The sequence below is a fragment of the Scaptodrosophila lebanonensis genome, unplaced genomic scaffold (genome assembly GCF_003285725.1).
Source record: "Scaptodrosophila lebanonensis strain 11010-0011.00,11010-0021.00 unplaced genomic scaffold, SlebRS2 tig00000053-arrow-pilon, whole genome shotgun sequence".
NCBI classification, from domain to species: domain Eukaryota; kingdom Metazoa; phylum Arthropoda; class Insecta; order Diptera; family Drosophilidae; genus Scaptodrosophila; species Scaptodrosophila lebanonensis.
Genome location: NW_022060548.1, coordinates 9,948,409 through 9,967,807, shown reverse-complemented (window position 1 = coordinate 9,967,807; position 19,399 = coordinate 9,948,409). Strand labels below are relative to the sequence as shown.

Here is a 19,399-nt window from a genome sequence, read left to right as displayed (position 1 = left end):
AATTAATATTTTTCAAAATCGACATAAAAGATAAGAAAGAAAAAATAGTAAATATATTTACAATTAAGGATTTTATGCTCGATTCAACGTAAGAAGCTAAGCAGGTGCCTAAAAAATATTACTAAGTAGAAAGAAAAAGATTAACCATTAAAAAATAAAAATTGTACATCAGCTCCATTCCATGAATCTTTTTACACCATCAGATCAGAAATAATGTTTTACAAATTTTATAAAAAAACACAAATATTATGCCCAAACCAATTTGTTAAACAACTTTCGCTTTTAAAAGTCTTTTGAGGGAGTTTTTGAAATAATAATATAGAAACCTACCGAAACTGAAGGAGTCTGGTGGCGAAAAGCGAAAGACTACTTTGAATTCCCTGCAGCCGACATAAAATTCGATTTTCTTAGAATAGAGATAATTTTTATTTATTTAATTAGATTAATATATTTATTTATTTTAAATGAATGCATATTTTATTTACTTTCTCAATTATATATTTTGATTTGTTTTTTATATTTTTTAAATTTTATTCATATTTTATTTTTATTATTCTAAGTTAGTTTATGAGTACGTTTTGTTCAATTATATTTTGTGCTTGCCTATATTCTTATTCACTTTTCATTCAATGTGCAGAAAGCTAAAGAAATGTTCGATGAGAATTTTAATTATAGCCTCTTTCTTTATCTTTTCTGATCACTCGCTTTGGCTCACGATGTCCGCCCCAATATACTGCCAGAGGCCAGGTCCAGTCTGACAAGTGTTGGGCCTCGGGCCAGCCCCCGCTTTCGTTACGCATTTTCAATTAGTTTTAAATCAGAACTAATTGAATGCACTTCGGATCCAGCGGCCACTGTGCCGCACAGTTTATGAGATCAAGAGCACCAGCCTGGCAATCTTATCTAAACAGTTATGAGGCTGCCAACGTCCACACCGTCCTTGTTTTGGCATTCTATTCCAAATTTATTGACAAAATTTGCAATACAGATGGCGCATAGGGAAGAGCCGGCATAACCAGTAGCCCGGGAAGGTAGCAACAACTATCGGAAGGCAGCAGGTTGCTGTCCGTCGCCTGTTGATTGTGGCTGCCGGCATATGTGTATGAGAAATATACATATGGATATATACAAGTATATATCGGTGCATAATAAATGGAGCTGCAGCACTTGAAGGCGCACTCCAAGAGACAGGTAAATGGCAAACAAAAAGCTTAGAAAAAAAAGAAATAGCGCAGGCATGTAAATGTCTGCCGATAGTCAAGAGTTCTTTTGTGTGGATTTTCTGGCACGATAAGCAAGCGGATAAAGCCACGAATTGTTACAATTATAGCACTGTGCTGATTTAAAAAGGATCAATCGAGAGGAATGAATTTAATGTCTGCTAATAACTCTGAACTTGGATTTTGAAAGCAATCGTTAAATAAAAATCAGACATTTAATTGAAATCATTTATTTATTTATTATCATTTTGCCGTCTTGGTGGGGCCCAAAAGAAAAGTACGTCCTGGAATTTCCATTGAAAGCTGATAAATGCAATGGTTTTTATGGTATATATCTAGATTATATAAAAAGAACAATTTTCTAAAATTGTATACATTTTTTTTTCTAATTATCGTTTTATGGAAAGCTGACTATTTACAAAACAAACGATCAATGCCTATAATTTCTAAAGATAAAAAATTATATTAATATTACAAAATTCAATACGTATCTTATTTATAATAAATTTTAATTCAAATAATAGGTGTGCAGATATGAAATTGAAAGTCTGTGTTTAAGTAAAGCATTTAAGGTGAAATATTATAAAGGTGAAATAAATAAAAACAGAACAAGATAGAACGCTACAGTCGAGCAAGCCCGACAGTAAAATAGCCTGTACTCTCCACAAAAAAGAAAAATTAAAAAAAAAAAATTTTAAAAAAAAATTAAATTATTAAAAAAAATTAATGAATTAATTAATTAAATTAAATTAGAATATATGTTTATGTTTAGTTTTAACAGCATACATTTACATCACGTACCTATGCGTGTTTATATGCGTGTATGTATGCAGCACAAAGTTGAACCAAAGCAGCAACAACAACAGCTGCGGGCAGCGCTGCCGACAGAGGCAGCGCATGAGCAGCGATTTTACTTATGGCTATAACTTTCTTCAGAATTGACCTATCATGATGAAATTTGGCACACGGACACATTAGTACTAACTGGATGTACATACCAAAATTGATTTCAAAATTCTGAGAATTACGGAGGTTATAAGAAAAAACACGAATTGCGGGGGAGTGGGGGGGTGCATCGAAAAAAAACTCAAACTCGTACTTTCTCGGTCTTAGGAGAATATGGAAACCAAGTTTGGTTATTCTAGCTCTTATACTTTCTGAGATCCTTGCGTTCATACGGACAGACGGACAGACGGACAGACGGACAGACGGACAGACAGACGGACAGACGGACGGACGGACGGACAAGGCTATATCGACTCGGCTTCTCATCCTGATCAAGAATATATATACTTTGTGGGGTCTGCCACGCCTCCTTCTGTGTGTTACATACATGCGCACAAAACTAGTATAGCCTTTCACCCTTTGGGTACAGGCTATAAAAATTAAGGAAGATCTTTCTTTGTAAAGTACGGTTATTAGTTGAAGCATATTCAAAATAATCGGGTAATACTTAGGGTTATCTTCCAAAAAAATGATAAACCTACCGACACTTCTTTGTTAAAATTACTCCGTTAAGTAGGAAAAATTTAAAATTAAAGTATAATGTCTACGCAACAGCCGTCTATAAACATGCAAGTTGAAATAAAATGATAAGTTAGCCAAATTATATTCCTTTTATTAAACGTATGTAATATTTTTCGCTGCATTTTTTCTCCTTCCTTCAGCTAAATAAGACTAAACTCCTAGTTTAAGCTGTATTTGTATTTTTCTATAGGTTTAATTGAAGTTATTGTAAATAACAACAGCATAATTAAAGTTCTACATTTATAAAAAAAAAAGTTCCTTCAGTTGTGATAAAAAAATTTGAAAAATCACAAGCAATTGTAGCATACTTTTGTGCTGGTGTTTTTCAGCACTATTTTCGTTTCGTAATAGACCGTGCTGCCAACTCATCGCATTTCGTATGGCAACAGCGATGCAGCTACACTTTTCACCAAATTGACAGCCAACTGACACGACACATACATACAGACACTGTATACATACGGACACTGGCCAAATTTGCTAAAGAAGAAAAAAAGAAGCGTAGTAATTATCTAATTTTACAACAAATATGCCGCGCGACTACGACAGAGACTACAATGAGGACACCACCGATTACAAGAGAAAGCGGCGCGAGGAGGAATCGACGGTGACCGGCGTTTCAGGCGCTTCAGCACCCGAGGTGGAGCACACAACTAGCCACGCCCACGCGCCCCTACACGATACCCCATTGAATGAAAAAGCCAATTCATATCTGCAGGAATGTTTAATGGAGAAGAAAAGCCTAGAGAAGAAGCACGTAATTACGAAACGACTGCTGGACGACGGTGAGTTCCCACTACACTATATCTATTCTACTTTCTATACGTCATGCAATAAGACGCACAAGCACACACACACATAGGCACACAATTGATAATTATATGTATGTATGAATGCCGGTGCATTACAGAGGTGGAAAAAATCTTAGTGAGTGGCCGCATTCCCAAGCCGGAAATCTACGCGAACGTGTACAGCGAGAAGCCCATACGTGTGGCACAGAAGGTTCTGTTCCCCATCAAGGAATATCCGAAGTTTAATTTTGTGGGCAAAATACTTGGCCCCAAAGGCAATACGTTGCGCCAATTGCAGGAGGAAACGATGTGCAAGATGGTGGTTATGGGTCGCAATTCCATGCGAGATCACGGCAAGGAGGAGGAGTTACGCAGCTCCGGCAATCCCAAATATGCACATCTCAGCCGGGACTTGCACGTGGAAATATCGACAGTAGCACCACCGGCCGAGGCGTATCATCGTCTGGGCTATGCGCTGGGCGAGATACGCAAGTTCATGATACCCGATGCCAATGATGATATACGTTTGGAGCAATTGCGTGAAATGGATGGCAAGGAGCGCATGTATAAGAAATCCCATCATTATTCCAAATCTTATGGCGAACATGGCGCCTACAGCACCCGGTAAGTAACTATATTTAAATTAGCATCTTCAAACATATAGAAATACTTTAAAAGTACATTTCTTTTGAAGTTAAAAAGTACAGTTGCGTACACATAACTATCTGGCATTTCAAATAGAACATTTTTTGCATGTCTAATCAATTGAATATGTTTTTTTCCACAACTAATTAAACTTTTTGCTTCCGCACAGCACTCCCCCGCCAACATCCTCAAAACCCAAAGTATATTCGATATTGGAGAAAGCGCGCTATGTTATGGACGACCCCAATTATGGCATTGTAAAAACCCATAGGTATGCATCTGTCTCTCAATAGAAATATCGGTGCTTAAGTTACGCATTATCCCAGTAGATCACGGGACCATGAACTGTACGATCATCATGGGGAATACGATCGGTACGCCACTCCGCCGCCACCAACGTCCAAACATTCGAGTGGCCATCATGCCCAGTATGATAGCTCGTACGAGCGGGACTATCGCCGGGAATATCATCCGCATTCGTCCTCGTCCTCCTATGCGGCGGCCTACGCAGGTAAGAGCTATCGAATGCTAGTTTAATAATGTCTTTCCCTCAGCAGGATTGAATTCAAACGACTAATAAACAAAAACGCGGTTCCAAATATACTAAACATGTATATATATCGAAAGAAAGAAAGAAGAAAAAAGAAAAGAAACGTAAATGCAAATGCGAAACCCAAAACAAAATACAAGTCGGTTAAAAATCTAAAAATCTGAAAGCCAATCTCAATGCATCTCGTTTATAGAGCCAATGTAAATACATAATGTGAATACAAATGCAATTTAACAAGATTTTTAATGCACTATACCTGACAAAGGTGATAAATCGAGGCTAAAAATTAATTTAAAAAAGTAAAGAAAAAAAGGAGAAAACACCAAAACACAATTTTCAACTCTCCAAATGTAATTCAAACATTCGTACAAAATACATTTCTAAATCATATTCAGACTCGTTACTAAAAAAGGCAATAAAAAACGACAAGAATAACCAAATAAGAAATCAACAAAAAAAAAAATAAATAAAAAACATCGTCACCAGACAGGAAAAGGGAAATGTCAGAGTAGTAAGCAAAACAAAATTACACTTAACATTAAAAAAAAATAACTGTGATGCTACTTTTATTCAAAATTATCAGTAAATGGATCGCTCTTGTATAATAATAATAATGGAATTTATGATAAAAATAAACCACTAGGGTGTAGTGCATTCAAAACCGGTTAAAAACACTTTTTTTTGTTGCAATTTATTATAAGAAAGCAAATCAATATTTAATCCGAAGCTGCAAAATGTACAAATAAGGCACCAAAACGAAAAAAAAAAAACAAAAAACAAAATTACAGAGACGAAAACTTTTTAAAATCTTAACAAAACAACAAATTCTTTTTAAAATAGCCAAACCAAGCAACGGTCGTTCCTCATCGTCATATAGACCCACAACATCGGGCTCGGGATCCCATTCATCGGCACATTACGAAACTGGATCACGTTCTCGTGAAAGCGTGCGTTATCGCTCGGCTCCATATCCAAAAATGCGTTAAACAAATACAATACAACAACAACAACAACAACAAACTACAACAATCTAAAAATAAGGCAGTTAGTACCCAACATTTAAATTAAATTAATCTAATATATATACTTTATAATAATAATAATAAAAGGAAAGCAAAATTCTACATATATGCCGTTATGTTTCAAGAGTCAATAATCCAACCAATATAATGATAATACAAGTACATACATACTACCTTAAAATACTTATCCATACACTTACCCATACCGACCATAACAAACAAACAAAAAACAAAACAAAAAATCGCAAAACAAAAGAAATGCAAACCCATATTTTAGTAATTGTTGTTAAATTTTCGATATGTGTTAACCAAAAAAGAAAAGAAAAAATATATAAATCTAAACCAACAAGCAACTCCAAACGAATTGTAAAAATGCAACCAAATTCAATTATATAAATAGTTAGTCAAGGAGACAACCAACCCATTTATACACTTGTATCTCCATCCATCCATCTCCATCCGATCCATCCAACCAGAAAACAAAAACCAAATCCAAACCCAATCACTAAATTAGCACAAGTTCTTTGAGTTATTTTTCGAAATACAATTAAGAAAATATCACTGAGAAACACCCAACGAGACAAAGTAAGTATACAAAAAAAAAAATAAATAAACGGCTTCAATCCAATCAAAGCAAACCCAGATTTCAAAACAACAACAAGAACAAGCGAAGAACAACAAATTTCCGGCTTCTCCAATATATTCAAAGCGTTCAACGTTCAATAATGATCATTAATTTTTTTGTTTGTTATATTATTAACGGTGTAAAACAACAGCAACAAGAACAACAACAACAATTGTCTAATATACCTATACAATATATATATATCATTATTTTTAAAACATAAATTTAAAAGTACACGTGAGAGAAGGATCAATAATATAAATAATAATACCTACAACTATTCCACGAATTATCGAAAATATATAAAATGCGTTTTCTAAAACAAACCCAACAAATTTCTTGTGTTTTTATTCGATTTATGGAAAGGTTGAGACGATAGGCTTTAAAGTATAAAGTATTATAATAATAATGTACATACATACAAACAGATTTATTATTTAGAAATTTCACAATTGGGTATGAGAATCGCAGAGGAGGGACCACAATAATTTAATTTATCAGAAATTTCACAATTTATTTCCACAATATTATTCTTTAATTTTTCAAAAATTGCACTATTTAATTCTCGACTGGCCAGCGCTTAGGTACTTGGTATGAGAATCGCAGAGGAGGGCGCCCACAATAATTTAATTTATCAGAAATTTCACAATTTATTTCCACAATATTATTATTTAATTTTCAGAAATTTCACAATTTATTTATCGATTTGCCAGCGCTTAGGTACTCGGTATGAGAATCGCAGAGGAGGGCACCCACAATATTTTTATTTAATTTACCACAATATTTTTATTTAATTGTTCAGAAATATCACAATTGCGAAATATCACAGTTCTCGATTTACCAGTTAAAGTTATAATTGTAAGCAAAAATACTGAGCCCATGAAAGACGGGCAAGTACTGCTAGTCTTTATAAATCTTTTAAATTATTATAGAAATCTATTATTTTTAATATTATAGATTATTTGTTATTTGAAATTTATTTATTATTAATGAAATGTATTTAGAATATGCAGTTCAACTGTGGCCAGTGCTAACAAGGAGGTAAAACCCGATCAGTGTTGCAAAATTTGCAGGGATTTAAAATTACGTTTTTCTAATTAATATTTTCTGTTTCAAACATGTTAAGTTAGGCATAGTTTGATGCTCATTCGTGAGCTAAATTTGACATTCAAATAAGTAATATATAATGTGTATGTATCAGTTTTTCCCTCCAACGCTGCAACTAATGTAACGTAATGTTTGATTTTGAAAATTATATTCTTTCTACGCTGAAAAGTCGGAAATTTCCGTTAAATTTCCAATATGACCGGCAATATTCACTGTTTTTGGTTTCAGTCTCTTGAATAATGTAGCCTATTGAATGTTTCTTTAAAACAATATCTCTTTTATTTGAATTTAAATTATAACAGCAGCAATCAGCTGTTTCTTATCGCTTGTTACCGTTTGGTTGCCGCCTCGGCCCATCACCAGCGATAACAATAGTTACCGGTCCAGGGCTACCTGCTCGATTGTCGAGCTCTAACGTAATAATTAATATCAATTGAAGCAATTGAAATCAATTCGAGGTGCAACGGAGAACAACTCAGGTGATTCCAGCAGCCGCAATCTCGACGACAACAGATAATAGAAGTGGCGGCCGATAAGTTGTCGTTAAGACAAGTCATTAAGATAAGGAAAGAGCAAGTTCTCCACTTGCCGGCAACAACAATAACCACAACAAAAATTGATTAGTCGCCAAAATGTTTGGAAGGCTTAATTCCGTACAAATCAGCCGAATACGTAACTTTTCGGCGCTGGTACAGAGCAAGGCGCTTGTGAACGGCAACTGGATTGATTCCAGCAATAATGACACGTTCGATGTGACCAATCCGGTAAACGGGAAAAAGATTGGTAGTGTGCCGAATATGACAGTGCAGGACGCACAAAATGCGATAAATGCGGCAAAACAGGCGTACGAGTCGAAGGAGTGGCGCTCGCTCACAGCCAAGGATCGTTCCAATTTATTAAAGGTGGGTAAATAGTAACGCTCTGTACCCGACACTCACTCCATCGCCTTCCTTCAATCCCTAAACACCAATCGTTGCTATGACAGCTCTATTTATAATTTAGTGCGCCGATTTCGATTAAACTTTAGATATAGCATAGATAGGACTAGTCTACCAACGTAATTTGCAGTCCTTAGCTGCTATAGTTCAATAGTGCTCAGTGTTCATACTGTCGAACAGAGGGATATAGTCTGCAAAGCCTACTCCACCTGTTCAATAGAGTCACAGCTTAGACCTTCTGACCCACCCTTTCGCTATTCGGGTACAGGGTATACACACAGGGTATTGTTCACACTCGGTATACATCTATTTTGGTTTATTTTTAGAAATGGCACAAGCTTATCGAACAGCATTCGCAGCAAATCGCCGAGATTATGACAGCGGAATCAGGCAAGCCTATAAACGAGTCCAAAGGTGAGGTCTTGTATGGGAATTCGTTTGTGGAATGGTTTGCGGAGGAGGCGCGTCGTATCTATGGCGAAATCGTACCCAGCCCCGTAGCAAATCGTGAGATAATTGTGATGAAACAACCGATCGGTGTGGCCGCCCTCATCACCCCCTGGAACTTTCCCCTGGCGATGATCACACGCAAGGCTGGTGCGGCGCTGGCCGCCGGCTGCACGGTGGTGATCAAACCGGCCGAGGATACCCCACTGACAGCCTTGGCAGTGGCGAAATTGGCCGAGGATGCGGGCATACCGAAGGGTGTCATCAATGTGGTGACCACCAACAAGGCGGCACCGATTGGCGATCTATTTTGCAAGAGTCCCGATGTGCGCGGCATTTCATTCACGGGCTCTACTCAGGTGGGAAAGTTGCTGTTCCGGAATGCCGCCGATGGCATTAAGCGTGTCTGCCTCGAGCTGGGCGGCAATGCACCCTTTATTGTCTTCGATTCGGCCAACGTTGAGAAGGCGGTGGATGGCGCCATGAGCTCAAAATTTCGCAATTGTGGCCAGACTTGTGTCTCGGCGAATCGTTTCTTCGTCCAGGCAGGCATTTACGATAAATTTGTGGCGCTGCTCAAGCAACGTGTGGAGGCTCTGAAGATTGGCGATGGCCAGTCGAGCGATATACAAATCGGTCCACTCATCAACAAGATGCAGTACGACAAGGTAAGCGGCTTTGTGGAGGATGCGCGCAGCAAAAAAGCCCAGATCGTTGTCGGCGGCACAGGATTGCCAGAACTGGGCGCGCTCTTCTATGCGCCAACTGTGGTGACAGATGTGCCGCCAACGGCTCAGCTGTACACAGAAGAAGTCTTCGGACCCGTTGTCTCCATTATCAAATTCAAGGATGAGGCGGAAGCCCTACAGAAAGCCAACGATACCAATCGGGGTCTTGCCGGCTATTTCTTCAGCGAGAACCTGCAGCAGGTCTTCCGAGTGGCGAAGCGCCTCGAGGTGGGCATGGTTGGCGTCAATGAGGGTCTCATTTCTGCCGCTGAGGCACCATTCGGTGGCGTTAAGGAATCTGGCGTTGGACGCGAGGGCTCACATCACGGCATCGATGATTATGTCGATATCAAATATATTTGCATGGGAAACCTTAAATACGATTGAGCCCATAAATTGCACAATTCTAATGTTCCAAATGCTTTAATTTGCAGTCTTCCATTATGATGTAATTGAAATTGTTCTTAAATATCTACGTACATGTGTATGCTGTTGAAAATTCTCATTTTGCGTCGCTTGAGTAGTTTACATAGTTTAATTAAATCAATAAAAAAAATACTCGTGCACAAAGTGGAACCACAAAGCTGTTTGACTTTGAAGCTTGATAAGAGCATTTCAAATGTAACAAGTGATATCGATAACAATTGTTCATCGATTGAGCTACCAACAGTGATGAGCACATGCCGTGACGATGTACATCAAGCAATTATTATTATTTGAATCGCATTATCTTGCTTTGATATTTGGCTGTCTATTAAAAGAACTTAAAGTTAAATATATCTTATTCAAATAAGTTTTTCTTTAGTTTAATTCAGATTAACTAATTGTAATTAAGAAACATTTATATTTATATTTTGTATACCCCGAATTGGGAGCTTACTTCACTGAAAAGGGAAAATCTTAAAAACGTTGCATAAGTTGGCTTATCGAATCAACCAATACATTTGACGTCTTCAAAGAAAAGACATATATTGATTTTGATACATCCAGATTATGATTAAATCAGATATTGGTGGCTCAAGCGCTTCTTTGGTTAGGTGCGTATGAGTAGCGCGGAGGAGGGATGCTTTTGAAATTCAGTCTAGAAATAATTTTAGTTAAATAATCTAAATAACGCCAATGAGTGCTGTTTTAACAAAAAATTATAAATTTTTGGAAATTTAATTGATTATTTTCGTTAAACTGGTTTCATTTCAGATTATAAGTTCATCAAATTAGATTGAAAAGACTCAAAACAACTAAACAATAATTTCTCAATTAAAACCGAACTTATGAACTTGCGCCCTGAAATGCACAACTCTCTATCGAAAAGCCGGTGGCTCCGACAATGAGGAACTGGTTCGTTTCGCGGCTTTGGTTCGTTCATTCACTTCTGGTCTTTAGGGCGGTTGGCAGCGGACAGTAGCAGCGACAGCGACAGCGAACGTCGCAGGCGTTTTCAGTTGTTCGTTTTGTTTGTGGGTGCCAACGACGTCGGTTGCCGACGCGGAAACTGCACAAGAGGTGAAAATTTGTTTTCCGTGAAAAACTTTTGCAAAAATTATTTAACACATGCGCGCGTGTCCGTTTTGTTTTTTGTAAACAAATCGTTATCAGCGGAATTTGTAGAATAGTCTGCGATTGGCGCCAAAGAAGCGTTTAATTAAGAAGCAAATTTTTGCTCAAATATAAAAATAATAATAGTGATAAAAGTGAAACATAAACAAAACGCTGATAACAGCGCTTGCAATTGCTATCATCGTTGCGAATCGCCTTTTACAGCCCCGTCATAAATTTGTTGATTGCAGCCAACAACAACAATTAGGACGAGTCAGAAAAAATGATCGAAAAAACTTGTTGAGCGAGTTTAAGAAATTACCAACAACAATCAAAGAAAATTTTCAAAGTACACACGCAGCGCTCAGCTGCGCCGGCATTGCCACTGACCTTTATTTGACTTTTAATACAACACACACACAACGACGTCAGCGGCGACGCGTTGTCGAAAAATAAAAAGATACAATTTCCCAGTCCCTGTCCCTGCCACATAGACATTATTTTTGTTGTTGCTGCTGCTGCTATAACAGCAGTTGTTCCCGTTGTAGTTGGTGTTGTTGTTGTTTGCCGGAGTTTCTTGCAGCAGTGGGTGGCAGAGCCGTTCTTCGTCTTCTTCTTCCGCGTCTTCTGCAATTGCTGCACGCTCGCCAGTTGCCACATTCTCTCATCAATTAAAATTCAGAAATTAATTTAATAAAAGCGTAAGATAATTGAACAAGTGCCAACAAAAAGAAGAGTAGAAGCCAATTCATTGCATGTGTTTTTTTTTATCCTCTCACTCGCTCTCTCTCTCTCTCTCTCTCTACCACTTCTCGCTCTGTTCGTTCCGTTCTTTGCACTTTTACTTTCGTACAATTGCCAGCCTCTTACAAACTTGCGTTAATTAGTGGATAATTTTCTAACAGATTTGTTGTTATCAAACAAACGTTACAGCTGCTGTACTGCACTGATTTATAATTAAGGCAACGTTCATATACTTGTATACACATTTATCAGGAATACTACATCTATATACACACAGATTTAGGTTTTAATGCCTTTTAGCACTGCGGTCACGCCGCGGACTCCTCAGCCTTAAATATCACAGAATTTTCTCTTTGCTGCACCGCTTAAAGATATATTCGCGCCATCTGGCGGTCAATTTTCGCTTGAGCCAGTATCGCTCGTTTGCCCTTAATTAATCGTAACATCAGTTAAGTGTCATTAAAAATGATCAAAAGTCTTTCAAAAGTGTCAAATAGCGCAATTTCAAATGTTACTTTTATAAGTAATATTTATTGGCTAATTTTTGTTTTATTTAATAAGCATATTTTATTATTTCGCCTTTTTTATTTAGCCGTTTTAACTGTATTCAAAAGGCTGATAAATTAATCAAAAAACGAACAAAATGTTTGAAAATAAACAAAATTAATTTTAAAAACAACTAATTAATCTTGAAGTGTGTATATTAAGGCATATTAAATGCCTAACAAAAAAAAATTAAATACACTAAAAAGGGCAGTAAAACAATTTTTGCAACCAAATAAAATATTTAAACATAAATAAATAAAATATTTGAAATAAATATATTTATAATACAAAAAGCAACCATTTATTATATGTTAAATTAAAAAAAAACACAATTACAAAATTAATGAAAAAAAGTGAATTATTTAAAAGGAAATAATTAAATAAAATATTATAACGAAATTAATTAATAATAAAATAATATTGAATAAAATAAAACCAAAAGAAAAGAAAAGTTGTATACGCGTGTTTTCTTCATTAATTCAATAAAATTTTAAATATTATAAATAAAGGGATTAATTAATGAAAATAATTAATAAAACATAAAAAATATAATAAAATCAAAAGAAATGTATATATGTATTGAAAATTCGTTACACATCTTATTACTTAATAAATTCGATCCAATTTTTATAGTACTATACATTTATTTGTATATGTAATAAATTATATAATTAAAAGTATTTAATAATTATGTATTTCTAAGATTTTGAATATAATAATATAAAAACAAGCTAAAATTTTAAAAATAAAATACAAATACAAGTAAAACCTTTACAAAATAACAACAATACTGAAATGATTACGGTCGAGCAAGCCCGACATTGAAATACCCTCTACCAAAAAATCCATCACTGTGTTATATGACTTGTTATATGAGCGCATGGCATAGGCAAATTGAAGAAGAAGAAGAGCGAGAGCTGCTTGTGTTTGGAGGGCGTAGAGTTGGTTGGCTAATAACTTTTTTTACTATAGAACAGATTGATTCAGAACAGATGTAGAAACATTACTTTTGAATTACGTGGGTAGTTTAGTTTAATAGTTTCAGCACTGTCGACAGTATTGATTAAATGTAGCAGGAGAAAAAGGAGGGGGACAAGAAAATGAACTCTTGTTGCTTAGGGACTATAGAAGATGGTAAGTTTGGACAATGTGGGCTCAGCGGAAAATCCGAAATCCAGGCATTCATTCAGACCAACGAACGTGCGAACATCGATTTACGATTACTAAGAATATATGTATCTGTGGTATATATGGGGTTGGCCAAAATTTAAAGTAGAAACTCTCTAAAGAGCTTGCTGTTTAAAGAGTGTCTGGCTAAAATAATTAATTGCATGTTAAAAATTAATCTCCATGTGGGAGCGTTCTTCTATATAAATGTACTATATATCTATATATTTTCGCTGCAACGTCATCGAAATATCTTTTGGCATCTGTCAGCATTATTTCCTGCAACTAAAAATAGATTGAGAGAATTATGAGCAGCCAGCGCAGAGAACAGACGCTAGCGACTGTCATGGTCAAGCGATTGGGAATAAGTTCGTTGTTATCAGCTAAATGCAGTCTGTTGACGTTAATTATGATTATAATAATAATGATGATTATAATGATGGGGCTAATGATGCACGGCACCCGTAACTCTTGTAATGTGGGTCAAGCGCCGCTGCTGGCTGATAAGGGACCGGCAAATGAGATTGAGTTTGAGCGCGATTATGTTTTTAGATGTCATTAATCAGTTGGTTAGGATCGGATCAGCACTAGCAGTTGGGAGGCGCAATGTTGCGCCGTCAAATGTCCTATCGTTTTGAGGACCATAATGACTCATCATATACCCTACGCCCTGTTCGTGGCTAAGTCGCATATCTTCAACTCCTAGACTGACATTATCTCTGCTTCTCTCTTTTTCATCTATTCTGTCAGATGAATCGTCGCTTTTCACGCGTGGAGTCCGGCGCGGATCTGAAGGACTATTTCGATCGTGGCGATATTGCGTCGCGTGAGAATCGCTGGAACTTTGAGGTGGCATGGGAGGTGGCTAATAAGGTTGGCGGCATTTATACAGTTATACGCTCCAAGGCGTATGTCTCCACCGAGGAACTGGGCGAACAGCTGTGCATGATGGGTCCCTACAAGGAGCAATGTGCCCGCACCGAAATGGAGGAACTGGAATTTCCACGCGGCAATCCCCTCTTGGAGGCCGTCAATACGATGCGCTCACGTGGCTATAAACTGCATACGGGTCGCTGGCTGGTCGATGGCAATCCACAGCTCATACTCTTCGACATTGGCTCGGGTGCTTGGAAACTCGATCAGTTCAAGTCGGAGTTGTGGGATAAATGCCACATCGGTATACCGCATTTGGACATTGAGACAAACGACGCCATTATTCTGGGCTACATGATCGCCGAATTTCTGGAGGAGTTTCGCAATTGCGCCCAAGCCTATTCGGAGAATAATGATCTAAATGCGCCACGGGTGGTCGCCCACTTCCATGAGTGGCAGGCGGGCGTCGGCTTGATAGCGTTGCGTACCAGGCATGTGGAAATCGCCACAGTTTTCACCACCCATGCCACTCTATTGGGTCGCTATCTGTGCGCTGGCAATACCGATTTCTACAACAATCTGGACAAGTTTGCCGTGGACGAGGAGGCGGGCAAGCGACAAATCTATCATCGGTATTGTTTGGAACGCGGCGCTACCCATATGTGCCATATATTTACCACCGTCTCCGAAATTACGGGCTATGAGGCCGAGCATTTGCTCAAACGCAAGCCGGACATCATAACGCCCAATGGCCTGAATGTGAAGAAGTTCTCGGCCATACACGAGTTTCAGAATCTTCATGCGATGGCCAAGGAGAAAATTAATGAGTTTGTTCGTGGCCATTTCTATGGGTAAGTAGAGCTTGATTTAATCTATATTGGTCGTCTTTAAAGAAAAAGATCTGAAGATTTGCAATCATTGAATGAAAACCATATTTTTAGAGTTTTTAATCATACGAGTACTAATTGATTTAAAAAGTACAATAGTAACTCAGATTCGAAAGAACAGCAAGGGGTAGTTGAAGAACGGTTTGGTTATGTAAAGTTAGAGTGGTCCCTAGTGGTATCAGTGGACTATTTCCATCATTCTTTGGATACACCTGAGGTCAGAACAGTTGTCCCTTGTGTCAACTTCTGTCTGGTTGGTGCTTAGTCAGCGAGAAGAGGCTATGTATACCTTCTCCTACTCAGAAGCAAATCTTCACAGATTTCATCTCTAAAACTCTTATAAACAATTAGGTATTCGGGTTTGCAAACTTTTCCGTCCTAGTACTTTGTTAAGTTCGTGACTAAATTAGTTTTCTATTTACAGGCACATGGATTTCGAGTTGGATAAGACGTTGTATTTCTTCATTGCCGGTCGCTACGAGTTTGGCAACAAAGGTGCTGATATTTTCATCGAGGCCCTGGCTCGTCTGAATGCCATGCTGAAGCACGAACGCCCCGACACAACAGTGGTAGCCTTTCTAATTTTCCCCACCAAGACGAACAACTTCAATGTGGACTCGCTGCGTGGCCATGCGGTGATCAAACAGCTGCGCGATACCATCAACAATGTGCAGCAGTCCATTGGTAAACGAATGTTCGACACCTGCCTCAAGGGTCATATTCCCGGCCCCGATGAGTTGCTGCAAAAGGAGGATCTGGTCAAGATTAAGCGTTGTATGTACTCTATGCAGCGCGACTGTATGCCACCGGTTACCACCCATAATGTGGCCGATGATTGGAACGATCCAGTGCTGTCTTCCATACGTCGTTGCCAGCTCTTCAATTCGGTGCACGATCGCGTCAAAATGGTGTTCCATCCCGAGTTCCTGACATCGACCAATCCATTGTTTGGCATCGACTATGAGGAGTTTGTGCGTGGCTGTCATTTGGGCGTTTTCCCATCCTATTACGAGCCCTGGGGCTATACACCAGCCGAGTGTACCGTTATGGGTATACCTAGCGTAACAACAAATTTATCGGGCTTTGGCTGTTTCATGCAGGAGCACATTAGCGATCCCAAATCCTATGGCATATACATTGTCGATCGTCGCTATATTGGCTTGGAGGCCAGTGTCCAGCAGCTGTCTAGTTTTATGCTGGAATTCTCCCGATTGAATCGACGTCAGCGCATTATACAGCGTAATCGCACGGAACGTTTAAGCGATCTGCTCGACTGGCGTACACTGGGCATTGTAAGTAGCAGGCTCATAACTTTAGTTATTAAGTTTTATTATTATTCATTTTAGGCATTTAGATTTCTATCTACACAGTTAAATCTTTGAAATAGCTTTCCCTTGTTGCGCACTAGGTCACGTTTCATAGATAATTTCACCCCCAAATGGGGTAAAATATATCTATTTTAATTCAAATTTCATTTAAAAGCGGTTTGTTTACTCTACATTAAAACTTAATGAAGAAGTTTTCATGTGGAGTACGTCTTTGGTACTCGATACAGGTCTTCATGCTTATATGGGGAAAAAAATGGGATTTACATTTTATTTTCGGAATATTACAAAATATTAAGGTGTTATGAAATGCCCACAACGTTATAAATGCTTTAAAATGTGATTTTTAGAAATACCTTTTTGAAATTTTAAAAGCATATTATACATTGGATTCATTAGGATAGCTTTTTTTGGAGTTAGAAACTTTGAATTTAGGCACAAAATTTTTTTGATAAACAAGGATTATTATGGCGTATATGTAGATCAATAATTGGACCTACAACTTATGAAAAACACTTCACATACATATTTTTGGGGCCTTAATCAAAGCAATTTCGTAAAATTTTACCCCCATTTGGGTGAAATTGTGAAAAAAGATCGACTGCTTATTATATTAATAGAAAACGATAATGTTACACAAAACAAGCTTTTCAACACAGTTGTACGCCATTTCCAAAAAGGGAAAAAGACTGGGATAGTCTACAAAATTTTGGCTATTGTCTATTCAATTATTAAATCAGATAATATATTAAGCCATTATTATAATATCATATTTTTAATATTTAAATTAAATTATAAATCGCATTAATGCTTTATTTAAACACTCTCTTATTTGCAGTACTACAGGCAGGCCAGGGTAAGAGCGCTGCAGGCCGTCTATCCAGATTATGTGGATGAGAGCTCTCTGTATGGTTCGCGCAGCAATTTGATTTTCTCGCGACCCCACAGCGAACCGCCCAGTCCCACATCGTCGCGTAAGTTTAGCATACCTTCATTTATGTTAAGTTGAAACTAATGAACCTTTTGGATTTCAGGCCACACTACCCCGGCACCCTCGGTGCACGGCTCCGATGAAGAGGACTCTGTAGATGAGGAAACCGAACTCAAGGAACTGGGCATTAAATAAAAGAAAAGCCAAACTCTCTGAGTACTACAAACAAAACTCACAGCGCAATATTATCATAAGTTTAGTGGTTCCGTTTCAATCTTATATTTGGCCATAACTACGCTCAATTGCCAGATTACCAGATGCGCGTAGTTCGCTTCTTGGTCATCACTTGTCTACCCATATTTTGAAATGATGCAATGATAATTTTCAATTTCCTATGCAACTGTTCGAACAATTCAAGAGATCTTGAACACGCAAAAAAAAAGAGATGATGATGCCTCGTTTACATGTTGTTTAGTCTATAAGCAGAGCAACGTTATTAGTACCTACCCCTATACCTATACTTATCCTTATCCGTACATCCTATCCATTAGGAATCCAATGTTCACCGCATTAAAATTATAATCATACTCGACACTAATTGGGTTTTAAGCACGCGCTAGTTCTAGTTGACGTTATCAAATGGTGAGAGAAATTCTAATTCAATTGAAAAGAGAAAATATATAAATTTGTTAATTGTTCGCCGTAGAAACTATTCATTTGTCAAGCATAACTTGCAATAAATCCTGTAACAAACTGCCTCAATTTAATGAAATGCGTTTTATTTTGAATGCCTGTTGTTGGGAAGAAACCAAAAAGATGATACTTAAAGCATCTTGGGTGGATCGTGTGCTTGGGATCTAAATCTAATATCTAAAATTGTTTCGAATTTTCATCGTTACATTCAACTCGATCAAGTTGAAAGGAAAAAGCCCATTAAATAGCCCTTTTACTGGCTATGAACTGTAATAAAACTCTTTTTAGAGCGTTAAAGTCATATTGTATTGAAGGTAGTGAACCAGATCACATATTAAAATTTCAAAATATTTGTAGAGATCGAGAGATTCGATCGAGATCATTCTCGCCCGTCTTTGCTGGGCTAAGTATTCCTTCTTTTTTTATTACTCTATTTCTCTTCTGAGATTCTCTGAAGTTTAAAAATGAATATAATAATACATATATACATACATACTCGTACAATAGTATTCAAGTTCGAATTCCGCAACAACAGTACATGCCCCAATGAAAACCTAATGAAGCGACAATGAAAAGAATTGATTGAAAAATGCAGATCTATTATAAAAGTTATTTTACTCGTACAATACATATATAGATGGTGATTCACGGCTAGTAGTTTCTATAATTAAGCGCTGTATAATTGGACGGTATAAAAATGAACATAAGTGAGCATATAGTATGTACACAATTAATAATTGGTTAGCAGATCTAAAAAGCTAAAACTGCTGTTTTATGATGTGAGAGAAAACTAATATCCAAAATAATTTCCTTGCAAATAATTTATTTTCATTACAAAAATTCGTGGGGAATTATCTTGATATTACTTGTATTGTTTAAATAATGTGTGTATTAAAATACTTGTAGGTCTCAAATAAACGTATTTAGAGATCATCAGCAATAGTGCAGTGTATAACTAGTTTTTTCCCATTATTCATCTCCCTTATATGCAAAGTAAACACCCCCATGGAATGCCGGTTTCTCAAAGACAGTGAAATTCATCAACACACCGTAGTCTCCAGTTGGTAACGGTAAAGGTATTGCATTGGGCGGTACAT

At 37.3% G+C, this 19,399-nt stretch overlaps 3 protein-coding genes across 4 annotated transcripts; all 3 read left to right on the top strand.

Annotated features, from left to right (window-relative positions):
• Positions 1-3,206: 3,206 nt before the first annotated feature.
• Positions 3,207-6,580, top strand: LOC115623725 (KH domain-containing, RNA-binding, signal transduction-associated protein 2). Of its 2 annotated transcripts, none has more exons than XM_030518206.1 (5): positions 3,207-3,532; positions 3,658-4,162; positions 4,353-4,454; positions 4,510-4,694; positions 5,574-6,580. In XM_030518206.1, exons 1-5 carry the CDS (start codon positions 3,277-3,279, stop codon positions 5,717-5,719), a joined length of 1,194 nt encoding a protein of 397 aa, XP_030374066.1. In that variant the 5' UTR covers positions 3,207-3,276; the 3' UTR covers positions 5,720-6,580. The 2 variants fall into 2 exon arrangements, with proteins under 2 accessions (XP_030374066.1, XP_030374067.1); XM_030518207.1 differs by having other exon boundaries at positions 3,277-3,532; positions 4,513-4,694; positions 5,574-6,579.
• A 1,354-nt stretch (positions 6,581-7,934) lies between these two features.
• Positions 7,935-10,099, top strand: LOC115623724 (succinate-semialdehyde dehydrogenase [NADP(+)] GabD). Its single transcript, XM_030518205.1, has 2 exons — positions 7,935-8,389; positions 8,752-10,099. Exons 1-2 carry the CDS (start codon positions 8,120-8,122, stop codon positions 9,985-9,987), a joined length of 1,506 nt encoding a protein of 501 aa, XP_030374065.1. The 5' UTR covers positions 7,935-8,119; the 3' UTR covers positions 9,988-10,099.
• An 891-nt stretch (positions 10,100-10,990) lies between these two features.
• Positions 10,991-18,376, top strand: LOC115623397 (glycogen [starch] synthase). The gene is made up of 5 exons (XM_030517705.1): positions 10,991-11,103; positions 14,344-15,317; positions 15,778-16,645; positions 17,517-17,652; positions 17,713-18,376. The coding sequence occupies exons 2-5, from the start codon at positions 14,344-14,346 to the stop codon at positions 17,802-17,804; spliced, it is 2,070 nt and encodes a 689-aa protein (XP_030373565.1). The 5' UTR covers positions 10,991-11,103; the 3' UTR covers positions 17,805-18,376.
• Positions 18,377-19,399: the final 1,023 nt, after the last annotated feature.